Below are 24,437 nucleotides of genomic sequence, written 5' to 3' on the forward strand. Positions count from 1 at the left end.
GCAATTGGATTTATTTACTTTTCCATTAATATTATATTGTAATAATGCCACCAAATCATAACACTACATTACCTGTGACCATGGAAAGATCATTGTCTTGATTATCAATACTAGCTTCCCTCTGTGCTGCTGGCAATTCAGAAACAACCTCAAGTTTTCTGTTGATTTCACAGTAGCTGGTCTCAGCACCATTAATGTTTCTGCATACAGGAGCAAACTGTTGAGAAGTGTTATGACATTAATCTCACCCTGAAGGTCAGTAAAACAATGGAGATTGTGGACTTTAGGAGACGGCGAGAGTCACATTGACGCCTCTCCAGTGGACGCTGTCAGTAACCGCGCATTCTTCTTCTTTCGGATTTCAGATAATCAGAGAAAGACTGTCAGAGCTAAGCCATTTTAGCGTTAATTCCTTTCTAGAGGATATCAAAGCCTTCTAAAGATAGGTAAGGAAGTAGAGGATGAGCAAAGCCACACTAACCTACCAAAATGCCATTGAAGGTCTTACGGTTTGGTATGGTGTGGTTTAGTGTTGTGGGGTGTGTGATATGGTCTGGTTTGGTAAAATGGGGTGGTGCGATGGAGCAGTAATTTCCGCGAGGAAAGCCATACAGAAGGTAATGAGATCTCAGAAGACCAGAGGATCTGCCGTCTCGCAGATATGTGCTGCCGTAAATAATAAAGTGTATTTTGGTGCCTAACCACAAGCTGTTCTCACGCCCGGAGTTTGGTAAGAGGTTTCACAGCAACAGAACCCTGACTAACAGATTTAAGAGGAGTTTCTTCCCTCAAGCCATATGCAATAGAATATCTAAATATCACTTGCACCTCTGTGAATTGCAGTGTCCTTTTTTTTTTACTTGTCTTCACCACAGTATAGCACCTCTAACGGCTATTTATTATTTTGTTATATGTTGTTGGCTGTTTGTGCTAACTGCGGCTGAGCAAGCATTCCAATTCACATGGTCTATAAATTAAACGGCTTACATTTTCTGTCTTGAATCTTTCAGTGGTGTAATATTCACATTTCCTTGTATCTTTGATTATTTCCGGATTAAGAATTTTAAATCAGTTACATAAGTTAATGGGCAGCTTCAGAGTATAACGCTTCGCGTTATAAGTGATATTAAAGCATTCCGAGGTAAACATATCACGCCAATAGGAACCGTACTGCCGGCGTCCTTGTTCTCCGGGGACATTTAGGGGGACACCGCTTTATGGCGGGAGCTCTTGTGTTTCCAGGCTAACAGCACCAACGCTTTACAGAAGGTGAGTGTAAGTAAGTGCAATTAATCACGGACTTTACTGTTCGTTACCGACAGTTACTGTCATTTGTATTTTTTTCGTCGAGTGGGATGTTGCCACTAATTTCTAAGCGAAATTAGACACCCTTCACGGTTGGTGTAAAAATATATCGCAGTTACTTGTACTCAGTTTTCACATGGAATAGAAACTAAGCGCGAACATTGGGATCCCAGTATTTATATTGTTATTTGCAGTTATGTCCCTTTTTACTGGGGAACAGGTGGGTGGTAGCATGTCACATGGCACCCGAGCTGAACCATGGATCGAGGAGTTGATCCAGAACTACGGAACTGGGCAAAGGACCACCAGGGTGCTCGCTCGTGTTAAAAGGGTACTGGAAGGCCAGGCAGTACGTTTTATTTTGCTTTAATCCGATCTCTGGGCCGATGCACGGGGACCGCTGTTCTTGGTGTGATACTGTGTCGCAGGTTGGTGAAGCAACAGGCTCTCTGAAGGAGCTGGGCGAGGATCCGGTGGCGCTCCTCCTTCTGTCCGACGGGCCGGCTGCGATCCGTGGCCTCCTCACCAGGGAGGCGTGGCAGAAGTTTCTCAGGTGCAAAACACCAGCATGACTTTCGTAGTATACAGCACTGGAAAAAATGCGACCACTCCATATTTTTTTAGAATCTGTACTATTAAATCCTGATTTTCTTGGCTCTGCTGACAGAAGGCTCAGAATTTCCACAGTAAACAAGAATAACGTGAAAAAGGGAGGCACTGGGAAGGACCAGAAACCAGCCAGATAGAGGGCAGAAACATTTACATTACATTTACAGCACTAGAAACAAGTTTCTAATGCCAGGGATGACCGTCAACTTCTGCAACAGTGCTTCATGAATCGGAGGATGACATCAAGTGACCTTCCAAAACAATGGGAAACATTAAGTGGTGTGAAGTGCACTGCTAGGACAGTTAATAACAGGCATCTAGAAGCAGGATTGAAGACCCATAGAGGAAGGAAGAAGCCTTTCATCAATGAGAAAGAGATACCAGGCTGCAGTTAGCAAAACATATATATTTTTTTTATGCAGGTGTATACTCATAAATTGAGAAATGAGTGAAATGAAAAATGTTGTTGTGGCCCTTATATTTTTTCCAGAGCTGTATGCCCCTGACTTTTACAAATCGTTCCAGGCTTTTTTATGCTCTGAAGCACTGATAGTTAGTTACTAAGTAATTATATTATGAACAAGATAAGGTCGCATTATGGTCCTATGAGCAAAACATTGACATTTACAGTAGTGTTGTTTTCGCAGAGCCCCCCATAGCCTGAGGGTGAATGCGACGTTCACCAGCCTTGCAGGCCACAGCGTGTTACTGCTGAGATACAACCTCATGGCCCAGAGGGATGTGGAGGAGGTACGAATTTGCAGATGTACCTTGTCCCCTTCCTGCTGCGAAACCTTGAGGCGTTTGCGATTTTATATAGCAGCACCCAGGCCTTTTAAGGTCAGACTTTAATGTTCCTCTTTTGAATACAACACTCTTCTGTGTTACCAGGGAAAATGGCAGTTGATGTTGACAGTCCATGAATTGATCACCACATTTACCCCTGGGGCTCATAAACCCTGCAGGTATGTGATGTATAGCAGAAACCTTGGTGTTGAATCACATTCAAGCGCAGTGGTTTGCTCATTTCGTAAAAGCAATAATAGGTAGAATGGTTTATGATTTTGGACACTGAGTTTAATGTGGCGTACCATTATGCACGTCCAAGCAGCAGACATTTGGTGGAAAATGCAACAACATTTGGGGGAACTGGGCTGAACTGGTCCATTCAGAGCTCCGAAGCAAGCACCAGCTCAGCTTATATCTCTGCAGCACCCTCCAGGGTTTTGGGTTGAGTGTTGCCATGGTGACCGGGAGTTCCACAACACGTGTGGCATGAGTCCCACACAGTCCCCTGCATGCTGCATGCTGCTTCCAGTATGCTTCCGTGTGCCGCTTTCCTTCTGCGAGAGTGCCTCGGTCGGATCTCTGTTGCCGGCACTGTGGCAGTAGATGTGTGAGATCTGCAGGAATCGCACTGTACCAAGCCTGGGATCCACTGCGAGACTGAGACCATTTATAGAATGGTTTATTTTACCGAACACAAATGCACCACAACCTGGTAACTATTACTGAATGATGCAGCGACATTTACGGTGCTCAACATAAAGAACATATACAACAGTGAAACCAACACAGAGCAACCTTATGATATAAACGTAATGTTATCACAAGGTGTTACTTATAAATAAACACGACAAACAAACAGAATGTTAACTTTGTTATGCATGCTGCTCGGAAATACAGCATATCATGGCTCTGGGATGCTACAGTACACTGAGAAGCACTATATTCTTTAAACGACCTGGAGCAGAGGTATGCGATATCACATCCCAGTATAATCGAAGTTATATGCTGCATGGACTACAATCCCCGGGGCTTTGGATGACAGGCAAAACACTGGTCTGGATGCCGGCTTTCCGGAACTATATGGACATTTTCCTACACCCACAAATTGGGAAGCAAATTAGTACTATTGTGTAGTATCGTGACACCCAAACGTTAGTAATCGTTATAATAATCCTTATGTTTATTAAATTCGGCTTGCAACACACGTCACATGCTACTGTTTTGGAATAGTCTTGTGACAAAATTTTAACACCATATTAAGCATTAAGTTCTGTATTAAAAAAATATAATAATATTAAATGTCAATATTAAATCTTTCAGTGTATATCTGTACATACAGGTGACTATGCAAAAACAAGAAGCAAATTCACTTAAAAGAAATAAGATGCCAGGTCCTACTGAGGAAGGAGTTGGGACATCCTCACATTCATTACTGTTTAAAATGCCTAGAATTAGATCCAGCTGCACCACATTAGGTGCAATCAGCCATTCCATTGTCCGGAAAATAATTTACTAGCAGAAAACATTTAACACAACTGCCAACATGGTCATGTCAGGCCGTCCTAGCAAGTTCAGCCCAAGAAGAAACTGCAAGATGCTGAAAGAAATCTCTAAAAATGTCATCATGGGTCATACAGGAAGGTCTCGTCACAGCTGATGTCAAGGTACATGCACCTATCAGAAAGAGACGCACACGTTTGATTTACATAGGAGATGTGCAAGGAGGAAACCGTAGCTGGTAAAAAAACATCAGGGCAAGACTGAAGTTTGCCAGAGACCAATTAGACAAAGACCAGGACTTTTGGAAAAATGTGCGTTGGACAGATGAATCTAAAACAGAATTAATGGGACATAGAAACAGGCCATAAACTTTTGAGCAAAAGAAGCTCATACCAGCTGTGAAGCTTGGGGGTAGAAATGTCATGGAGCAGGACCTGGCCAGCTCACCATCATGGAATCCACTATGAATTCTTCATCGTATCAGAGGGTCCTTGAGGACAATGTGAGACCATCTGTCCATTAGCTGTTAGGGCATAAGGTGCCCTAACTTTTTCCTCCCTAGGGATTGGCATCTTGGTTAATTTCTTTTGTTAAATAAGGTGAATTTGTTTCTTGTCTTTGCATAGGAGATGCTTTTACATCACCTTCATCTACAGATATAAATTGAAAGATGATTTAATATGGATATGTTGATATTTCTTAATAAAGAACTAAATATTTAATGGGGCGTCCTAATTTTTTTACATGGCTGTGTACCTTGTAAGCGATAAGCACTGAAGTGGTGGTGAAGAAAGGGACAGGTCAGCATCACCTTTTAAAAGAGGAGATATTGTGGATAAATGAAGTAAAACGACATCTGTGGTTTGAGTACTTTCTGCAATTTAAAGTCTGACGTTTATTTAATGTAAGGACACGCCAAATTCATACAAAATTATGAACTTTTTATGTATCCGTATAATACTGAAAAGCTGGCATCTGGGCAGATGTTTATGCCTTGGTGTTTACTGCTCATGTGATATTTAATCGCGGTGTGACATCGTGCAGCCGTAACTTGGAGTGTGTGTGGGGGGGCATGTGCTGTTGTCATGGTGCTGTCATGCTGTACGGGTTGGGTGTCTTTCAGGTCTCTGCAGGAGGGGTGTTCCTCTGACGGTGAACCATGCTGTTTAGGTTCGTACTGCCCTGTCCAACATGTGCATGCATGTATTGAGTGGTCAGGAGTATTAGGGTGTCCAAGCAGGGCATTGGGGGAGTCATCAAGACACTTTCCCGTTTTACCCAGAGTCCCCTGCAACGGCACATCAGGACAGACTGAACTCTCTGCAGCAGCATCTTAGGGGGCTGCTGTCGCCCCCATCTGGCCCTGATTTACAGGGCCGTCCTGTGATTGGTAGAACAGGATGGGATAGAGACAGGATCAGGTACAAGGTGGGCAGCCAGTCATTTATAAACGGCAGCTATGCTGAGAAGTGTTGTCATTAAATGTGGGAATGGTGGAAATGAAGGTAAAGGAGATGGGGCTTATGCTTATCTGCTGAAACGTCATAGAATGTGTTTTGAAATTCTGGCCTGTTAAGTTGCATTGACCGTAACAGCCAAAGGAAGCTTCTTCTCAAAGAGTTACTGCTGTTTCTTTAGCTCTAAATCTGCTTTAGACAGCACTAAATATATTTCAGTGAAGCATGGGATGAACTAAATGACCAAATTCCCTGCTGTGCAGTTTGTAGCAAACTACCTTCAGGGACGTGTTGGTCAGGAATCAACACAGATGACCAGCAACTGACTGTAATTCAAAATTCATCTGGAAGCTTTATGTTAAGGATGAATTTGGGATGTCCCGAACCACTCTTTGGTACCCCGATCTGATCCATTCAGTATTTATATCTGTGGATTGCAAATTCCGATATGATCTTTTAATAAATAGATAAATATACATACACAAACAGTAAGCCTCTGTTCATTCTTTGTCTGAGCAAGATAAATGATTTTGCAGTATTTTTCTGCAAGTGCCTTATTAGATCTGTTGTATTAAACGACCCCTGCCAGTACTTCCTCTCCAGAGGACGGCACTGCAAACACTGCAGGAAGCTGATGGGCTGCCTTGAGTTTCCAAAACTTTCAGCTCAGCTGATGTTTTGATAATTTATAGCTCCAAGCCATGTGCATGAGGTGTACTGCAGCGCGTGACGGGACCGCACGATCTGTGCAACTCCTGTACATTAGGCAGACGCAGGAAATTAAATAGATCGGGCTGTGGGAGCCAGTACCGATCAATTATTCCAGTGACTCGGGATGTCACTGGAATAAACTATGTGACTTGCCTTAGTCAGACCTCCAGGGGGTGTAATTCAGTGCGATTAGAGGTCTCTCTCTATGTGTGGTGCATTAGTATGACAGTTTGGTTTCTGTGCCCCTGCTGTAGGACGAACCCCAATTCACCGTCCCTTCCAGCTTCTATCTCTCCGACAGCCAGTTGGAGGAGTTAGAGAGGCAGGTCGCCAACCCGCGTGTTTCTGTGACATGTAGCCCAGGTAACGCCTCATCTGTAGATTTTGTTAGATCCCTTGCTGTAGTCTAACTGTACTGGTCAAAAGGGAGGTTTTCTACCCCTCTGGCATCACCACTGTCATCCACATGTATTTGTGTGTGAGTGTACTGCTTTGTTCTGTTTATTGCAGTGTTTCTTTATCCAGTTCTCAGGGACCCCCAGTTAGTCCACATTTTTGCTCCCTCCGTACTCCCACCACACCTGTTCCAGGGAGTCAGTATTGATCGCTTGATTGTTTGGTTCAGGTGCGCTGGGAGCTGGGAGGGAGCAAAAATGTGAACTGTTTGTGGTCCCAGAGGACTAGGTTGAGAATCACAGGTTTACAGTGTATGGGGAATGAGAATGTTTGGTTCTGACTTATTTCTTTCCCTGTGGCCAGGTGAACTGGAGGAAAAGGGTTGTCCACACAGCCCTGACCCGGAAAATGATTCCCTCTTGGAATTTGGGAATCAGGAGAAGGTGCCCATTAACCCGTGGGATATGTTTGCTGCTGAGGTCGGAATCAGAACATCGTCGGACGAAGGTAGCGTGAATGCTGTCCCGCTCACTTCCTGATGGGGGCAGCACTTCTCCCTTTAAATGGTTTCCCTCTCTGCCAGTTTACCAGTAAAGGTGCCCAGCCTTGGCTATGCGGAGAATCGCCCAGAGGCTCATCACGGCGTTTTTATTTCCCGTGACTCAGGGTCAGGGTCTGTCAGCCCCAAAGGCCTTCCTGAAATAGGCGACTCACCGCTGTGTTCCCCGCAACCCTGTCACTCTCAGCCCGCCGTGGTTGCCATGGCGCCAGGCAGGCAGATGTCAACCGGGAGCAGTAGGCCGGCCCCATGTGAGAAGCAGGCTAATGAAGGCCTGGAGTCTGTGGGAGGCTCAGTGCAGCTGAGGGAACCTTCTAACCAGGGCAGCCACATCCCCGCAGAGCCTGCGTCAAGCCCCATCGAGTCCCCCCCCCCCGTGCGGACACGGCTCTTAGTGAAAGATGCTTCCCTTGGCCTCGACCCATGCCACTCCAGCTACTGGGCTCGCCTCAGGCTCTGTCCCCTGATCCGCCCCCCACTACCCTCACCCCCAGTTTGTGAACTGAAAACTCAGCAGGAAGAAGGAGTCCCGCTGAATAAGTCAAAAAATAGAAGTAAGAGGAGGAAGAGGCCTCTGTTGACAGCAGACGAGGACGAAGGACGAAGAAGACCAGGAGGGGTGCGGGCTGCCACGGAGGGTCGTCAACCCAATGAGAAAGAAGAACCCAAAATTCTCACTGGCTTTGACCCCGGTCCTTCAGAACCAGGGACTTCCAGGAGCCGGATTGAGCCCCGCTCCAGTACGCGCACCTCCCAGCCTCTCAGGGTAGGAAGGTTTTGCACCTCACTCTTCCCTGCGCAGTGATTAACATTTACTGGTGCAATCATTAACAGTATGTTTAATAGCACAATCATAAATTATTTTAAATCTAATAATGTGATTGATAATCTAATATATAAAATTAATTCAATATCCACGGTGGTTTGCGAATGGTCCTATTTCCGCTTCTGCTGCAGACTCACCCAGATGGGACCCCGTTCAGCTACACCTATGAGCCAGATGAGAGTATATCACAAGCCCTCCAAAACCTGAGGTGAGCGGTGGAGGATGGGGGCCTGGCCCCTGCCGAGGACGACCACAAGGCACCTCGAATTCACACAAGTCACACCAGCACCGTTTATCTCACTCCAGTTTATTGAATTGAGTTGAATTAGAGTCAAGGGACATCGGCCTTCGACCAAAGTGAAAACTGTCATAACATTTAATTTCAGAAGCTCCAGGAAGTTGCTTGTTGGCGCCGCATCCTCACGCCGTATTTAGTGCGTTTGCTCTGTTTCTTGTAGGGTTCCTGATGACCTCTTGCGGTGGTCAGTGAAGTACCTGCTGCAGAACAACTACACTAAGAGCACCAAATGACCTTCATCAGCAAGCTGCACAACCCAGGTTCCTGAGGTTAATCTCTGACCCTTAGCCCTGATTGAACTGTAACCCCATTTGTATCAATCAGAATAAAACTGTTCTGTTCCTTGGTCACATGATTTTGAGCAGTAATCAGTCATTTGATCTGGACTTGTGGGTTTCTGGTGGGAGTAGGACTTCAGGTAAACATTGGTGGACTGTTCCTCGGTGTGGAGCAGCAGCCTTAACCTGACCATCTTCTGCACTTCCCCCTGGTTGGCTCTGGTGTGTCCCTCAGGTTAAAGAGAACCTGATAAGCTGCTTGGGTTTTCAGCTCACTTCCTCTGTTCTTTTAGTTTGGCTCCTGCTGAATCTGAGGAAACTGCAGTCCTGTAGCCACTGGGGTGGGGCAGTGGGAATTGTAGTTTTTGACAATACAGAGAGGCTGGGAAGTGTAGTTTTTACAAAAGGGGTGACGTCCTGCTCAATCAGTAGACCATTCACAGACTGTAAAAAGTGAAGGTGAGCAGTCTGCAGTCAGGTGAGCAGTCTGCTCCATCCAGATGTTCCCTTCGTGTGTCAGGTCGGTGGTGTTGGGCGCTGTTCAACTTGGGTTCCTGTGTTCAGGTTCTGGTGGGTGGTGTCTGCTTGGCGAGTTTAGTCTCTGCTGAGTGCCGCGCCAGCTTATTATGGGCTGTGTCTTTGTTAGGCTGGCCCCGTACATTCATCCACTCCATGTCACTGTTTAACCACAAGTATTGGGTAAGCAGTAGGTCTACAGTCCTACGTCAGTTATTTCAAAGCAGTTATGATGTTCATCTATGATAGGGATCGACCAATATAATTTTTTCCAAGCCGATATGCATTATTGACCCGTGAGACTAATTATCAATCACTGAAACCGATACTCTAGAAATTTTCGGTTTTGGGAAAGTAACACAATTTCTTTACAATGTTTTCCCAAAACACAAAAAATTGGCAAAAAAAACAAACTGCACGCATTCAATAAAATGAAATTAAACTTCACTACAAAACTAAAAACTAGGTAACATAGGATGGAATATGTTACCTAGGTGCAGGTACTGTCAGCTTTTGAACTTACAATTATCTTTCTATCTCTGATACACAGCCTCTTTCCTCGGCTTACACTTGTATCCAGAGAAAACCATTTATTGGTTTAGGTTGAGGTGAACTTGTTCACATTTCAGCCAGTCCATTCAGTGGACTTTGTGCGAGACCCAAGAGAGGTACATGTATGCAACACGCATGATGACACTATCGGTAACACTGGGTAAAAACGGAGGCCTGGTATCCAAAATAAGATGAATATCGACTGATAATCGGCAGAACTGATAATCGGTCGATCCCTAGTCTTTGAGGCTCTTAACACACTACCCGTGGTCAGCTAACCAGGCACTTACCCCCTATGGTAGCCAGTCCCTGCAGATGTTGCTTCTGCTCTCCAGAAGGTTTGCATCATTCCCACGACACCATTCACTGGACAGATGTGCACTGGCAGCTGTGCTTTTAGTTTTTTGTTTGTTTTCTTTTTTTTCCAGAAACAGGACATTTTTGAGGCAATTAACCAGATAATTAAACGGATCTTAAACAGATCCCAACGAGAACAGGGAGTGATCGATCTCGCCATCAAGCAAACCATAGAACCACCGGCATAAACAGAATTCTCGATAAGACATCTGAATGGAATTTTTAATAATATTTAACAAGTATAGACACTGTCTTCCTCTTTTTTTGTCTTTGTTACTTTTTTTTTTGTCTGGCGTGCAATGCAAAGGGACACGGTAGAAAATAGACTCTGGGTACGGTCAGTTCATGTCTTTAAGGAACTGTGGGGAATCAGTTCTTTGGTCTGACGGCCCTCCATGCACACTGTGCTGCAGTGTCACCATCCTGCCCCCTGCCTCCTTGCTCTGCTCGCTCTCCTCGCTGGTTCGTTTGCCTGCTGAGGGTTAGGGGATGGGGACACACACACACACAAGAACTCGCATTTAATTTTCAGAGGCCTGTCAGTGTGTGACTCGCTCGGTACGTCCACATGCACGGCCTACACGGCTATAGCTTGACTACGCCATTTAACCGGACTGCTGTCCTCCTCATTATACATGTATGGGATGGGAATCGATTTATTGAACGAAGTACGTCTGACTCCGATACGATAGGTGGCAATATTGCTCCCTTCAGCTTGTTAGTATTTGGCTTTTTCCAGTTGACCTATTACGTCACAGATAAAAATAATCTGGTCAGAAGAACAGATACAAGAAGATCAGGATCAGGATTAGCATAGCAAGAAATAAAGTGTTTTGTATAATATACTATGACAGCACAGTACTGGAATTTTTTCAGATATTACACTGATTTTGTTATAAATATTTGGGTATTTATGAAATATGTTTGTCACATATTTCTCACGAACCCGTCTAGCAGTAATTTAAAAGGCAAAGATGAAAATTATTATTATCGTCTCGGAGAACGCATGCAGCGATCAGGCAAAAGCAGCGGAGGTCAACTTTAAACTACGTAATCTTGAAAATGAATAATCATTAAAATTGCAAAGCTAACTAAGGGTTTTTTTTTCTATGACAGAGTGAAAACGTTTTAGCGAATCTATTATTATAATGTCCGTATACAGAATTATGAAATAAGAAAAAGCCCTGATCTTAATCTATCTTAGTTGGACTAACAATAATTCGATTTTCTTGTCGTGCATGTAAACGTGCTGACTGACCACTAGGGGCAATTGTAAGATTCTGGGGGACATTAGAGGGGACATTATTCATACTAAGGGGCCAACCTCATCATTAACCAATGATTTGTTTTGAATCTGTGAGTGACAGAGGAGGGGTGCTCTGGAGGCCAATCAACATTTAGTTGAGGCCAGTGGCCCCGCCCCTGTACTTGCCCCTGGAGGCCGCTCTTGAAATGGAGGGTATCCACAAATTCAGTGTTTTGTTTACTACTTACAAACACAACTGCATGCTGGTGGAGGAAATGGGAGGGCGAGCCTGACATTTCACAGCTATTACTTCATTGGTACTGGCCCTTGTTTGACAGGGGGGTCATGCCACTCATTGCGTGCTACCAGAGCTCATTTTTCCATCTCTCCAAATCACCATGCCAAGCAGACGAGACGATACTGGAAATCCCAGAAGAAGAGTTCTACAATCCTTAATTCAGTAACATCTCCTAATCAACAGATGGCTCAATTTGGTCTGATGCTATACGCCAAACACTGATGACAGAATAATGATGATGGATTGCAGTTAATAAGCCGTTTTATCCCCAGTGCCCTTATTGCAGCAGATCTCGATCCAGCCAACTTAATAAGCTGCTCTTCCCTTTCTTCCGGACATTATCCTCCTCTCCCTGCAAATTGTAGGTATTTGTCTGAATTATGACTCAGGCATAGTAAATGTGAGCTGTGATGTCATAGTGGCACTAGATCATAGAAGCCAATGACTGAAGGCATGGGGATCACATGACTGTCTGTGTCGTGGCGACGTGCAGAAAGGCCCACTTTGCTCCCTTCCCCAAGCTACCCGTGCCCCTCAATCCCTAACTCACCCTCCTCGCCCTCGGGCAGAGCCTCGCTGCAGGGGGCCAGCTCCCCGTGATTGGTCCACTTCCGCACCGGCGACCTCTGCAGCCGTGGCAACGCAGCCTTCAGCTCTGAGGGCATGACAACATGTTAATTACATCCTGGTGTACGTGTCCACAGTACAGCACTACATGATTTGAGGTAAATGCTTCATGTTACACTGATTGGATAAAGCACAGATTCTTAGACAGCTGATTGGCTATAATCTAGCGAATGAGGAGAAGGGTAGTGCTGTGAAGGGGACATCGAAACTGCATACTTACATAGTACATACTGAATTTCATTAGAACTCTACTACTCAATGTAGTATGCACGAGGACAGTATGCATGCACTGCATTGCCATCTTGTTTATTATCTAACCCAAATTTTTACCAATGATGTAGCTTGACCCTCATAAAACTTAAAAACTTACAAACTATCAATGAAAAAAAATACATATTCGAGTCAACTGATGTAACTGGGTTTTTTTTTCTGCTCCGGTTTGTGTAGCGATGGCACTTTCTCCACCATCTTGAAAACAGTTTATGAGCAAAGCCACATTCTTCTCTGTTTCTGTTTTCAGCTCCAGTTGCCTTGTGGGACAGTGTAGTATCCATTGGTTACGTCCTTCGGAATTTCACAATGTAGCATGTTGCTTAGTAATAGTATGTATGATCTGGGTGCAGGTCGCCTACTGTCTTATCCATGCTAAAGATTCAGACATACTGCTCTCATCGCATACTATGTTTCATGTTACTATGTACATAGCAAACAAGTATATCATTTCAGAGGCACCCAGGGACCTTGCGCCCCTATGGGTTATTCCTACGAGAGCCTGGGGATGTTACCATTGACCTCAGTGGCACAAGAAGCGAGATGATTGGTGCAAGGCTCACCCTCAGGGTCCAAAAGGGCGGCCTGTTCACGGAGCGACTCCTCGTGGACGGAGACGGCGCGGCGCTGTGGTGAGGGCTTGGTCCGGGGGCGTGGTTTGGGGAGGATATCTGCAGGACAGAGGGGACCTCAGAGAACACACCCACATGGCAGAAATTCACTCTGTGCCTCCGGATTAAGACAGTGAGTCCCAGTTACTGCGTCGCTCTGAGTTGGTCTGGACTCAGCGGGATGTGAAGGATCACACACGCAGCACATAATCACATAAAAGCCCGTTTGTTTCCATCATTGAAAGAGAGGCTGCATTCACATTTTAAATGGTATCAGCTATCCGATACGGCTGTCTGGCCTGTGTATGTTTTGGATTAAGTTACGTGAATTTGGCTCCGTTCTGTTCGTGCTACTGCAGCACTTCAGGAGCGATCTTTAAGAATAACAGCTGTATCTGATATTTTGCTGTTTGATACAGAAATGCATGATATCTAGGGCAGTTTTGCAACGGTCTTTCAAAATAGCGAGTTTGGCACATACAAATAGCACTAAGATATACTGTCTGAAATAACCATAATGTCTGAATGAGTATTTATGAGTACCTTCAGTGACTGACTGTGCCCGTTCCGATCGGTCACGGCTGTCTCCCGGGACAACCGTCCTGCGTGGCGATGGAACTGGAGGGGTCTCCCTCCAGGGACTGGGAGTCTCCCTGCGGGGACTGACTGATTCCTGCAGCTGAGCAGTCTCAGGCTCCCCCGGGGGGCCCTCACGGGCGGGACTGGGCTGGCTGGTGGTCCATGGGGACGTCCTGAGGGCTGCAGGGGACTCTGGGGTCAACAGTGGGGGCTTGATGGTGGGTTTGGGGGTGAGTGGACTGGGACGTTCCGGGGGGGGTGGCCTCTCGACAGCCTCAACAGCCCTGAGTGACTCCAATGCAGTCATGCCACCCCGCATGGGCCGTCTTGTGTCTGTGGGCGGGGGGGGGGGGGTGTCAGTGCTGATCAGTCATCGCTGTCTGTCACAGTAAAAGCCCCCGGTAACACGATTCACTGCCTTCAACAGCTGAAGGTCATTTTGACAAGCGTGTGTACCTCACCTGACGAAGTGGACATGGTGCGTGGCTTGGTGGGTGGGGGCTCGGGCTTGCTATCGATGATTGTCCCTGGAAGAGAGGCGCACGCACGGCGATGTTATGAGACAGACAGACCCACATTGCCGACGGCAACAAGGCAGTGAGATGGGGGAGCGTGAACACTTGAGTACTCAGAGGGGTGAGCATAGCACATAGATGGAGCCCAGCGGTGCATACAGGGGGCGGGGTCACAGGCCACAACTGAAAGTTGATTGGCCACCAGAGTACCCCTTCTCCTGTCAGTCAATGATATAAAGCATATAATTGGCTAATGATAAGGTTGGCCCCCTCCTATGCTTCCTCATGTCCTGCTGGAGTGTGACGGGTGTGCAGAATGACCTGCTTACCCTCTGAGTCAGCCTTCCTCAGCTCGCCCTCCTTGTTTTGCTGGAAGGTACAAAGCAAATCCACCTAAATCCAATTTGTCACATAAATCCATGTTCCCTTGTAAATTCGTACCGCCGCGTCGCCCCATTCCTGTTTGCTGACCGATGGGTTTTTAATACCAACTTCTGCCACCCCCCCCCCGAATGATACAGAGTCCCTCATAAGACAATTGCAATCACAGCTATCAGAGCAGTGTGTTTGCCCCCAGCTGGCCAAAATTCAGCTCTATAAACATTTTTCGACAGCTTCCCTCCCACCCCCCCCCGCAGGCATTAAGTCCTGTGCTCCAGCCTGGGGAGCACTTTGGGACAGAGGGCTGTAAGCGGACTGGTGCTTGGGGCTTGGCCGGGTCACAGACACTCGCACACCCACGCTCACCTGCAGTTTCTTGGGGTCAGGGGGTAGCGTTTTGGTGACACCCATGCGGTGCAGCATTAGGTGGACGCGCTGCTCGAAGCTGGGAGTCCCTTCTGACGAGGGTTTCTGCAAGAGGACGTGTCAGACTGAGCCCAAAGCCTCCTGGATTGAAGAGTGTTTACATGCATCCAATCACAGCACAGACTCAGTCACAGTCCAGTCTCAGTCACAGTAAAGACTCAGTCACAGTACAGACCCAACACTCTGCATGTTTAAAATGCTTAAATAGACCCAACTGCAGCCTCTGATTCCCCACAGCTTCTTAAACAAACACCCCAGGCCCGGGACTGTTTATTGTTACACTTCCATTGTGGCCCTAAAACCAGTCGGAGTTGTCTAACTAACGATTGCGTCTTCTGGGCCTTTTGATCTCCACATAAGATGCAAAGAATCTGAACGGAAGGTTCTGGAACAAAGCCCTCACAGATGGCCCAGCGACGTTACCGAGAGGAGAGGAGAGCAGAGAGCCCATATCTGCAGCCGCTGGCCACCAGCCAGGGTTGTGGAAAGGCACGACTCCGCAAGGTCAGGCACCTCCAAAAATAACACCGGCCGATTGCTTAGCTGCCGCTCTCCTGTCTGGACAAGTGCACATCTGGGACATCTGGGGAGAAGCACGGGGCTTCTGGGAGGCTGTGGGATGGGCGCAGGCCGGAGGGACAGCGGGGGAGGCGGCCTGCAGACACTGGACCCACAGCTGACCAGGGCCGACCCGTCCATTGCTGTTTAAACTCTCCGTGGTTCACCTTATGTGAAGTATCATGGAGACTGAGTGGTACAGGATCAGATTTTTGGGTGTTCGGAGATCGTGTGGCGTAAAGGTTGTCCTTTTTCAGGGGCTGTTTGTAGCTCTGCAGTTTAGGACTCCGTTAGGTGTCCATGATCGGATGGTCGTTGGTTTGATTGTCTGGTCGGCAAAGTGACTTTACCGTTGGGCCCTTGAGCAAAACCCCCAGTTACTCCAGGGAGAGTCTGACCCTGGCGTCTGTATAATAAATAGTTTCTTCAATGTTAAATGTGTGCTGATGACAGGAGGCAAGAGTAGGGATTAAATTCCAGTGGCAGCAGAGTTATGCAGCCCCTGTAAACAGAAAATCAGTACCAGAAATAACCACCAGATGTCAGGATGCTAACAGGCTGATAGATTAGCAGCTGGTGGATAGCATGGCACTTTGAGATAGGAAGGGAAGAAGGGCAGCTGATAGAGGCTGTGTCAATCAGCTGCCCTGGGGGGTGGTCGGGGGGGCTTTGATCATGGTTACCGCGGGGGAGAGAAGCTTCAGCCGCCTAAATCCCATCCCCTCACCTCATCTCCTCCTCTGCAGCCAATCAGAAGTTCCTCCTAATGTTCCCTCACTCTCCCAACCCCAACCCTCCCCTCATTCTCTCATCCATACACCCCCTAGCCCTCACCCTGACACCCCTGGGTCCCTCCCTACATCATAACACCCTCAGGCCCCTCCCCACTCCCCTCACCCTAACACCCCCGGACCCCTCCCCTCACCCTGACACCCCCAGGCCCTCACCTTGGTCCTGTCCTCAGGCTCCAGGCCGGTCAGCAGGATGAGTGACTGTGACTTCCCCTCCCTGAGGGACCGCCGGCTCCCCTTTAGCTTCCTTTCTCCGTCTGGCGTGCGGCTCTTCTCCCGTCCCACCACGGGTACAGGGGTGGGGCTTGTGCTCAGTGTAGCTATACCAGCAGTGGCAGCGGTTGGTGAGACGGGGGTGAGCGCCGGAGTAGGGGATGGTGGGGGTGAGGGGCCTCCGGGGGCCTCTTCGTCTCCCACCTCCGTCACTGCCACGACTGGTGCTGCAGGGGGCGCTGCACTTCCCTTGATGGCATTGTCCTCCTCTGCCTTCTCTTTCTCTCGCTCCCTCTCTTTCTCCTTTTCCCGCTCTCTCTCTTTTTCCCTCTCCTTCTCTGCCCGTGCTGCCTCCCTCAGCGGCCGGATCAGATCTGCTATGGAAGTCTTTTTCACCTTCCCCTCCTGGGCCCCCTCGCCCTTGGAACCCCGGCCGCCTCGGACCCTCTTGAAGGCAAAAAAGTCCCCGAACTTCTTCTTGATGTTCCTGGTGGGCCCAGTCGGGGGTGTGGAGCAGGCAGGCTCAGTGACTGATGCTATCACCAAGGGGCCCTCCCTCTGGTATTTCCTGGGTACAGGAGCAGCACAAACGTACCCCATCAGCATGTGTGTGCATACAGGGCATTCATAGCAGTATTTACTGTGACAGTTAAGAATGTGGATTGTGAGCTTACTGAACCCCTGAAGGACTCACGATGGTGTGCCAACCTGCTGTATAAATGTAACTGTCATCTATGTAAGCCTGCAATGGAATGAAATAACAGTTGTGTATGGAAGAGCATACGTGGTTATGGGCGTGGTCATGTTTGGGGGCGTGGTTGTGGGTGTGGTTATGTTTGGGGCGTGGTTGTGGGTGTGGTCATGTTTGGGGAGTGGTTGTGGGTGTGGTTATGTTTGGGGCGTGGGTGTGGTCATGTTTGGGGGCGTGGTTGTGGGTGTGGTCATGTTTGGGGAGTGGCTGTGGGTGTGGTTATGTTTGGCGCGTGGGTGTGGTCATGTTTGGGGGCGTGGTTGTGGGCATGGTCATTGATATGAGCGTGGGTAGCCTCTCACAGGGGGTTGCTGGGGATGATTTTCTTGGTGAAGAACTCCTCTACGCCCTCGTCCACCCGGCCCATGGTGTCGCTGGCATCATTCTCACTGTCGGCGGCCTGCTCCTGTCACATGGCACAGCACAGCACAGCCCGGCACGGCACAGGTGAGTCAGGCCCAGCTTACACAGGCATGCCAGGCCACCTGGCACCGTGGCGCTAGCCACACTTCCCCTCGACCGACGGCCAAACGGGACACAGGGATTAAAGGCTTCCGGGAGTCATGTTGGGAAGAGCACTATATAAAAATGAAGCACAGAACCTGGACCCTGGTTGGTGGTGGGCACTTTGTTAGACTGTCGGGAAGCATGATCTTTACAAATTCATAACCATGGCGAATTTCAGGAGATTTAGCAAAGGAACTGTTGTTATTGTCATGGAGATGTGAGCCGGTAACCTGAAAGCAAGTAGCTTTTAATGTTCAAGTGCTTTATCAAACATATGCTACCTACTGTAGGTCCGGCTGCAGGACGGCCAGTCTCTCTATGTCCTGGCTTTCCTCAGCCTGCATGTCCCTGATTGGTGGACCGCTGTGTGCATGAATTCACATCTGTTTCTCCCCTGCTGGGGGAGGAGAGCGAGTGGCCGTCCCTTCCAATTACTGCTCCCCTGAAACGGTGACTCACTGTCACACACAGGCAGCCAGACGGTAATGCTTCCTTGGGTCTTCCTTACACACACACACACACACACACACACACACACACACACACACACACACATACCAGCACTGTACTCGGTCAGTGATGATAAACCTAATTGTTCTTGTGGGTGTGGCTTAGGAGCACCCAGTCACAAAGCCAGTTAGAGAGCAGGAAAGCTGATTCCTCATTAATATGTAATGCTGGCAAGGTTGTGGAGCCACCTAACTGGGTGGAGCCACTCTTATCACATAGCTAATCAACATCAGTATCTACGTAACATCCTGCAGTACAGAATTGGCTTGTTTAAATACATCCCTATGCAGCTTCACAGCATAAATAAAAAGGGAATCATGTCATCAAACACCTGCATCCCACACCGTGTGTTTGTGTTATTATCAAAGGAGACAGTGAGGTTGTCAGGGAAACCTACACCATGTGAGTGGGTGTGTGATATTGTCCAAAGAGATAGTGAGGTTGTCAGGGAAACCTGCACTGTGTGGGTGTGTGTGTGTGTGTGTGTGTGAGATTGTCCAAAGAGTCAATGAGATTATCATGGAAACCTACACCGTGTGTGTGTGTGTGTTATTATCCAAAGAGATAATGAAGTTGTCAGGGAATCCTGCACTGTGTGTGTAGATTAGACCAAATGTCCCCCACAATGTAAAAAAAACCTGTTATTTTGATGACATGGGGACCATTTTTTCAGGTCCCCACAAAGATCTGTGAATGCAATAAAAAAAAAGTAAAATGACAAAAGTCTCGTATTTAGTTTGGTTACTTATGGTTTAAGGTTAGGGCTGGGTGGGGGTTAAGGTCGTCAGGTTGTGATTAGAGTTTTCCCCATAGAAATGAATGGAGAGTCCCCACAAAGATATAACTACAAACCTGTGTGCGTGTGTGTGTATGTGTGTGTTATTGTCCAAGGAGACAGTGTCAGAAAAACCTACACCATGTGTGCATGATGTTATTATCCAAGCAGACAGTGAGATTATCAGGAAAACCTATATCGTGTGCGTGTGTGTGTGCTATTGTCCAAGGAGACAGTGTGGTTGTCAGGGAAACCTACACTGTTATTGTCCAGTGAGACCATCAGGGAATACGCTCACGCTCTCATCCTCTCACACGGATGTTCACACGCACAGTTTGCTCAGAGAGAGGGTCCCTTTACTGCTGCCTGAAGGCACGGTTCAGTGTGAAAGCATGTGCAGTGGTATGGAAATCAGGCACTGCACTGGGTGACAAACAGATTATAAATCATTTACCATGCCTCGATCAATCAGAGTGCCCCGATCTTCATCATTCCACTCCAGTCCCCATTAAACAACTAAATTCCCAGCCCACACATACCTCTCTCTCTCTCTCTCTCTCTCTCTCACACACACACACACACACACACACACACACACTGAAATACCACAACAAGCGAGGAGGGAGTCATACACCCAAATGCACATACTGTCAGGATTTCGCCTCTCTCCCGTGGCCCAGTGAGCTGAGCATGGCTCTGCACCTTTGAATCACGCGGCGGTTCTCTCGTGATATGGGAAACGGAGGACGCACCCAGACTCCACATTGCACCCCCACAGGGCTACAGGATGTCCGAGGAGTAGCACTACCGGTGGCGGGGGCCTCCATCTGCCTTCACATCTCGCTGCTCCACCCGCCGCTACTATTTATATTCTATTTATGCAGCTTTTCGCTTGTACGTTCGGCCTTGTGCGATGCTTGAACGTGTTCACTATGGAATGAAACAATAACTAAGAGAGTTCCCCATGCTTCCAGGAACCCACCATTTTAATCAGAACCCTGTAGATCCAATACCATCGCTGTTGGTGCAAGTCTGCTAGAACAAACAATGTGCTTTGGGAAGGCTGGAGGCTTGGAGGTTAGGGACTCAAGAGCCCAACACTGAAATCACACAGTTGGCCAAGGGGAATCGAACTGCCGAACTTCTGATCGCAGTCACAGCATTCAAATCTGTCGAGATCCCCCACGTTCCCCAGCTCAGATCTACTCAAGCGTTACCCAAAAGGAGAGCAGCACCTGGACTAGAGCTCACAACATTCCGGTGTAGAGTCCATGTCCTGCCCTGCTACTCTTCCGACTTTTCCCATTGAAGGAGGGGGCCCCTGCTTTCAGGGTTCCCCCCTGGCCAGCATTGCAGTGTGCCTGGATAGCAGACTCCCTCAAACACCATCAGCCCAATCCCCAAGTGCCTCCAGCTTTTCTGCCGCCCGGAATGCAGAAGTTTGCCCGCCGTGGTCTGGGACCAATCCCAGAGCCAACCTTAGCTGACCTCCCAGGGGTGTTAAAAACATGTCCCGAGATGGAACCACCACACAGATCCCGACCCTCGTCCGGGTGACTGCACCTGCAGTACTAAACACCCGTTTAAAAACACCCGTTTACACACCACACCCTCTGCTCTGTCCAGAATATCCATTTATACCTGCATTTAAAGGCTGCCGGTATTTCTCCAGCAATTCGCTTAGAGACACCCTCTCCTCCCCTCAGTTCCTACAGACATGGAGAATCTCCTACAAGCTAACCGCCTCTTCAAATCGTGTTTGCGGTTCTGTACCGCGAACTGTATTCCGAACAACTAGCACTGGAGCCTTCGGAGACACGGACACCCGTGACTTTAACGCCTCCATCAACATCAGAATCGTGTCCAACCAAATCTGGGAGTTTTCCACCCAAACACGTAAATACTCTGGATTCCTACCATCTCCTGGTTCCCACTGAAGGTGGACGTTCCCTCCAGGAGCGTCAAGCAGCGTTATTCGTATGGCGATCTGCTAAGTCTCCTTACACAGAACCCTGAGGACAAGACCCCGAATCACGCACACACACTGCCATAAACAGCCGTGGTGCAGAGGGGAGTGTCTGGAGAACAACCCCCCACCCCGTTTGGAGGGTGCAGCAACAACAAATCGAGTCCTTTCATCCTCCCCATCGCCGCTGAAACACGGCAAGCACCAGCCCATCCCCGGAGAACCGGCAGCATTGCGTAGCCACCCCACCCCCGTCGCCGCGGGAACCTGCCGGGTCCTCTGGGCGCGAGTGATCGCAGGCGGGTCAGCGGTGATCCTGCCAGTGGGACCAGGGGCGCTTGGGCCACGGAAAAAAATAATAAAAAATGTGCCGGACCTCACTGCAGGGACGCCATGGACGGTTACACAACAGCCCGCTAGAGCGGCACAGGAGCACAGGGACGCAGAGCGCGGAGGAGGGGGTCTGGGGGGGGACATGGGACGCGGCACAGCAACACGCACATGCGGGGAGCTCGCTCATGATGGCAGACCGCTAGAAGGAGGAAAAAAAAATCACACATACACCCCCCCCAATCATGCGCTAGTGTGCACCAGCTGCTCCCTTCGACATCCCAATCACACACGCGCGCACACACACACGCACACACAAACATATACACACTCCTCCGCAAAATCTCCCCGAACGGATCATTCTAGCTATTCAAAACCCCAACCCCCCTCCTCACTCCAGCCCCCCCCCCAGTTCCTAGCGAGAGAGTGAGGCAGAGGGAGAGAGGCAGGGCGGGCAGGCGGGGGATGAAGTCGCATCCATAACGTGGGGACATTAAAAATTAAGATATTAACGTGGCTCCCGCTGAGACAGTCGCCATGGCTGCGGGGAGCCCGTGTCATTCTTGCAGCTCCATTCTCGGCAGACGGTAGCCACGGTACGTGGGGGGGGGGGCTGCAGGAACCCTCACCGATGCATGGAGGGGGAGGTGAGGCGCGGAGATCAGCATCCCACTAGAATCTTGCCCAAGCCCAGCTCTCGCCCCCTTCATCCCTCTCCCCCACCTCCGCTAGCTACCCTCCCTTCCCAGTGCGTCCCAGTTTTCCCAGCTTCCTCCCGGACGCAGTGCATCAGCCGGGGCTCCCTCGCCCTCGCCCCCGCCCCAGTACCTGCGGCTTGCTGGGCGGCTGCCGGTTCCGCCGGTTGGGTCGGGGCCTGCTGCTGGTGTAGTGCCTCAGCCTCTGTCCTTCGATGGGCAGGTCCATAAGGGGCCGAGGAGGTGAGGCTGTGAGCGCCGGCACTGACTGTTGCTAAGAGCAGCGGCGGCAGCATCATCCGGCAGGTGGGAGGGGCCGGGCGTCAGCTGGGCGGCCGTGACTGACAGCGACGGCGATGACGACGACGTCACCGCGCCTGCCCCCGCCCGCCCGGCTGCTGCCTGCTGACTATCTATATCCACATCCAGGAGACCTGTGGACAGGGAGGGAGGGAAGGAGGAGGAGGCGGGGGAGGGGCAGAGAGAGGGTGAGCGAGGGGCAGAGAGAGGGTGAGCGAGGGGGAGAGAGAGAGAGAGAGAGGGAGAGCCAGGGATGGGTGAAAAATAACAACAAAAGAAGAAAAGGTGTGAAGGACTGAAACATAGCTGCAGTACAGTGATTCACAGAGGAGGAGAGAGCAGGAGAGAGAGCAGGAGAGAGAGGAGGAGAGAGAGCAGGAGAGAGAGGATGGTGACGGGGAGGAGCAGCCGTGCGCCGGGGAGGGAGGAGAGAGAGGAGGCTCAGGATGCAGGCGCGAGCGGAGTGCCCCCAGCTTTAGGAGCTCAGCGGTGAGGCTTCGGCATGGCTCTCTCACAGGGGGGGGGAGGGGGGGGGAGTGAGAGCGCCACCATCAGCTGGTAAACCCCCCCCCCCCCCCCCCGCTCTCAGACCCAACCAGTCATGCTCCACTTAGCCTCGGCTCTGTGCACGCAGGGGGAGCCCGTGCAGATTATCTGTTGTTGTCGAGGGTGGGGCGTGGGGGGAGTGTGGCTGTGTAATCCATTCAGATCTCCCTGTGACCCCATGAGGTCAAAGCTCTTTCCCTTCGTCTCCATGGCGAGACCCCTTAACCCTTTCAGCACCATGGTCGCTGCCCACGCCCGCCCTCTGCTCATGATACTGCTTACTCTCTTCAGTTCATTTTGCAAAATGTTATTTTTCCGCAACCTACAAATTACACGCCGCTCAATTTTGTCCGCTCTCTTTAAAGAGCTTTTCGTTTTATTTCCTTGCTTTCCAAGACCTTTGTTTACAGCTCGCACTTCCTCATTGGCCTGATGGGGGCAGTCAGACACGACCTCTGACCCCTCCGGATGGCATGCGCCTCGCTGGGAGCCGACGAGAGCGAGGCTTTGGATCGCCCAGTATGTTTTGTGCGCTCGGAGTCGCTGAGCAGTGTGGGACAGATACAGATCAGATACAGGAATGACTCAGGAAGCATAAAAGAGCAGATAACATGAGAGTCGGAGCGCTAAGCACCACGCCCTGAAAAGGTCTCCCCAGGGAGCACAACAAACATCCACCACAAGAAGGGCACTCGGTTTTAAAGAGACACTTACACACCACGCGCAAGCAGAGACTACATCCGAAGGGCGTCACATATTGGACCCATGTGCCATTTCTGTCCCTCCATCTGCTTCTTCCGCCCTTCAAAGAGCTTCTCCTAATCAAAGGTGGCTCCCGGGCCCCGGGGCCGGCCTGCTGACGGCAGGAGAGGGCCCAGTGCCGGGCTGGTGGGGGTGGTGCCCCTCCCCCCACAAGGCTGTTCATTTTTAATCACTGGTTACAGCTTCCAGAACACACCTCTATGGGGGCGTCGGGGGTGGGTGGGTGGGGCCCTTGAGTACATAAAATCATATGCAAAATAGCAAAGTAAAATTTTCCCGGGGGGGGGACCAGATATTCTAAATACGCCGCTACACAGATACAGCCCCTTCAGTTCAAGGAATCATATTAATAATTTACAGCTGATTTCTCTTTAGCTGGTTCACGGCAGAACAAACAGAAAAGCAGAAGGTGTTTGGAGGCCATTGCTGATACCAGCAGGTCTGTGAACGAGCGGGATGTCAAACTGAACGGGGGTGGGGGGGGTGACTGCCATGGAGGAACAGAAGCGCATGGAAAGGGGGCGCGAGGATTTGGGCGCATGAGGAAACTGAAGCGCGATGGCTGATGGGGCTTGTCAGCTGACCTCCCAGGACACCCCCGTCCAACAGAAAACCACTGACAGGAGC

General features: G+C 49.3%; 2 protein-coding genes across 9 annotated transcripts; one reads left to right on the forward strand and one right to left on the reverse strand.

The window, feature by feature from the left end:
* Positions 1 to 75: 75 nt before the first annotated feature.
* Positions 76 to 8,800, forward strand: LOC125706067 (uncharacterized). 6 transcript variants are annotated; one of them, XM_048972548.1, is made up of 13 exons: positions 76 to 730; positions 1,163 to 1,269; positions 1,526 to 1,654; positions 1,734 to 1,858; positions 2,562 to 2,664; positions 2,806 to 2,879; positions 5,327 to 5,373; positions 5,486 to 5,631; positions 6,626 to 6,734; positions 7,131 to 7,274; positions 7,434 to 8,092; positions 8,284 to 8,360; positions 8,611 to 8,800. In XM_048972548.1, exons 3-13 carry the CDS (start codon positions 1,538 to 1,540, stop codon positions 8,681 to 8,683), a joined length of 1,674 nt encoding a protein of 557 aa, XP_048828505.1. In that variant the 5' UTR covers positions 76 to 730; positions 1,163 to 1,269; positions 1,526 to 1,537; the 3' UTR covers positions 8,684 to 8,800. The 6 variants fall into 6 exon arrangements, with proteins under 6 accessions (XP_048828505.1, XP_048828507.1, XP_048828506.1 ...); XM_048972550.1 differs by having other exon boundaries at positions 76 to 1,279; XM_048972549.1 differs by having other exon boundaries at positions 76 to 1,275.
* Positions 8,444 to 22,824, reverse strand: carmil2 (capping protein regulator and myosin 1 linker 2). Of its 3 annotated transcripts, none has more exons than XR_007381890.1 (11): positions 22,336 to 22,824; positions 17,722 to 17,825; positions 16,612 to 17,236; positions 15,047 to 15,151; positions 14,629 to 14,668; positions 14,246 to 14,311; positions 13,749 to 14,117; positions 13,158 to 13,265; positions 12,248 to 12,352; positions 10,087 to 10,625; positions 8,444 to 9,406 (listed from the first exon to the last, which is right to left on the reverse strand). XR_007381890.1 is itself a non-coding variant. In XM_048972544.1 (10 exons), exons 1-10 carry the CDS (start codon positions 22,429 to 22,431, stop codon positions 10,492 to 10,494), a joined length of 1,755 nt encoding a protein of 584 aa, XP_048828501.1. In that variant the 5' UTR covers positions 22,432 to 22,823; the 3' UTR covers positions 8,444 to 10,491. The 3 variants fall into 3 exon arrangements, 1 of the variants encoding a protein (XP_048828501.1); XR_007381889.1 differs by having other exon boundaries at positions 10,087 to 10,628; positions 22,336 to 22,823; XM_048972544.1 differs by having other exon boundaries at positions 8,444 to 10,628; positions 22,336 to 22,823.
* Between the last annotated feature and the right edge of the window lie 1,613 nt (positions 22,825 to 24,437).

The sequence above is a fragment of the Brienomyrus brachyistius genome, chromosome 13 (genome assembly GCF_023856365.1).
Source record: "Brienomyrus brachyistius isolate T26 chromosome 13, BBRACH_0.4, whole genome shotgun sequence".
Classification (NCBI taxonomy): domain Eukaryota; kingdom Metazoa; phylum Chordata; class Actinopteri; order Osteoglossiformes; family Mormyridae; genus Brienomyrus; species Brienomyrus brachyistius.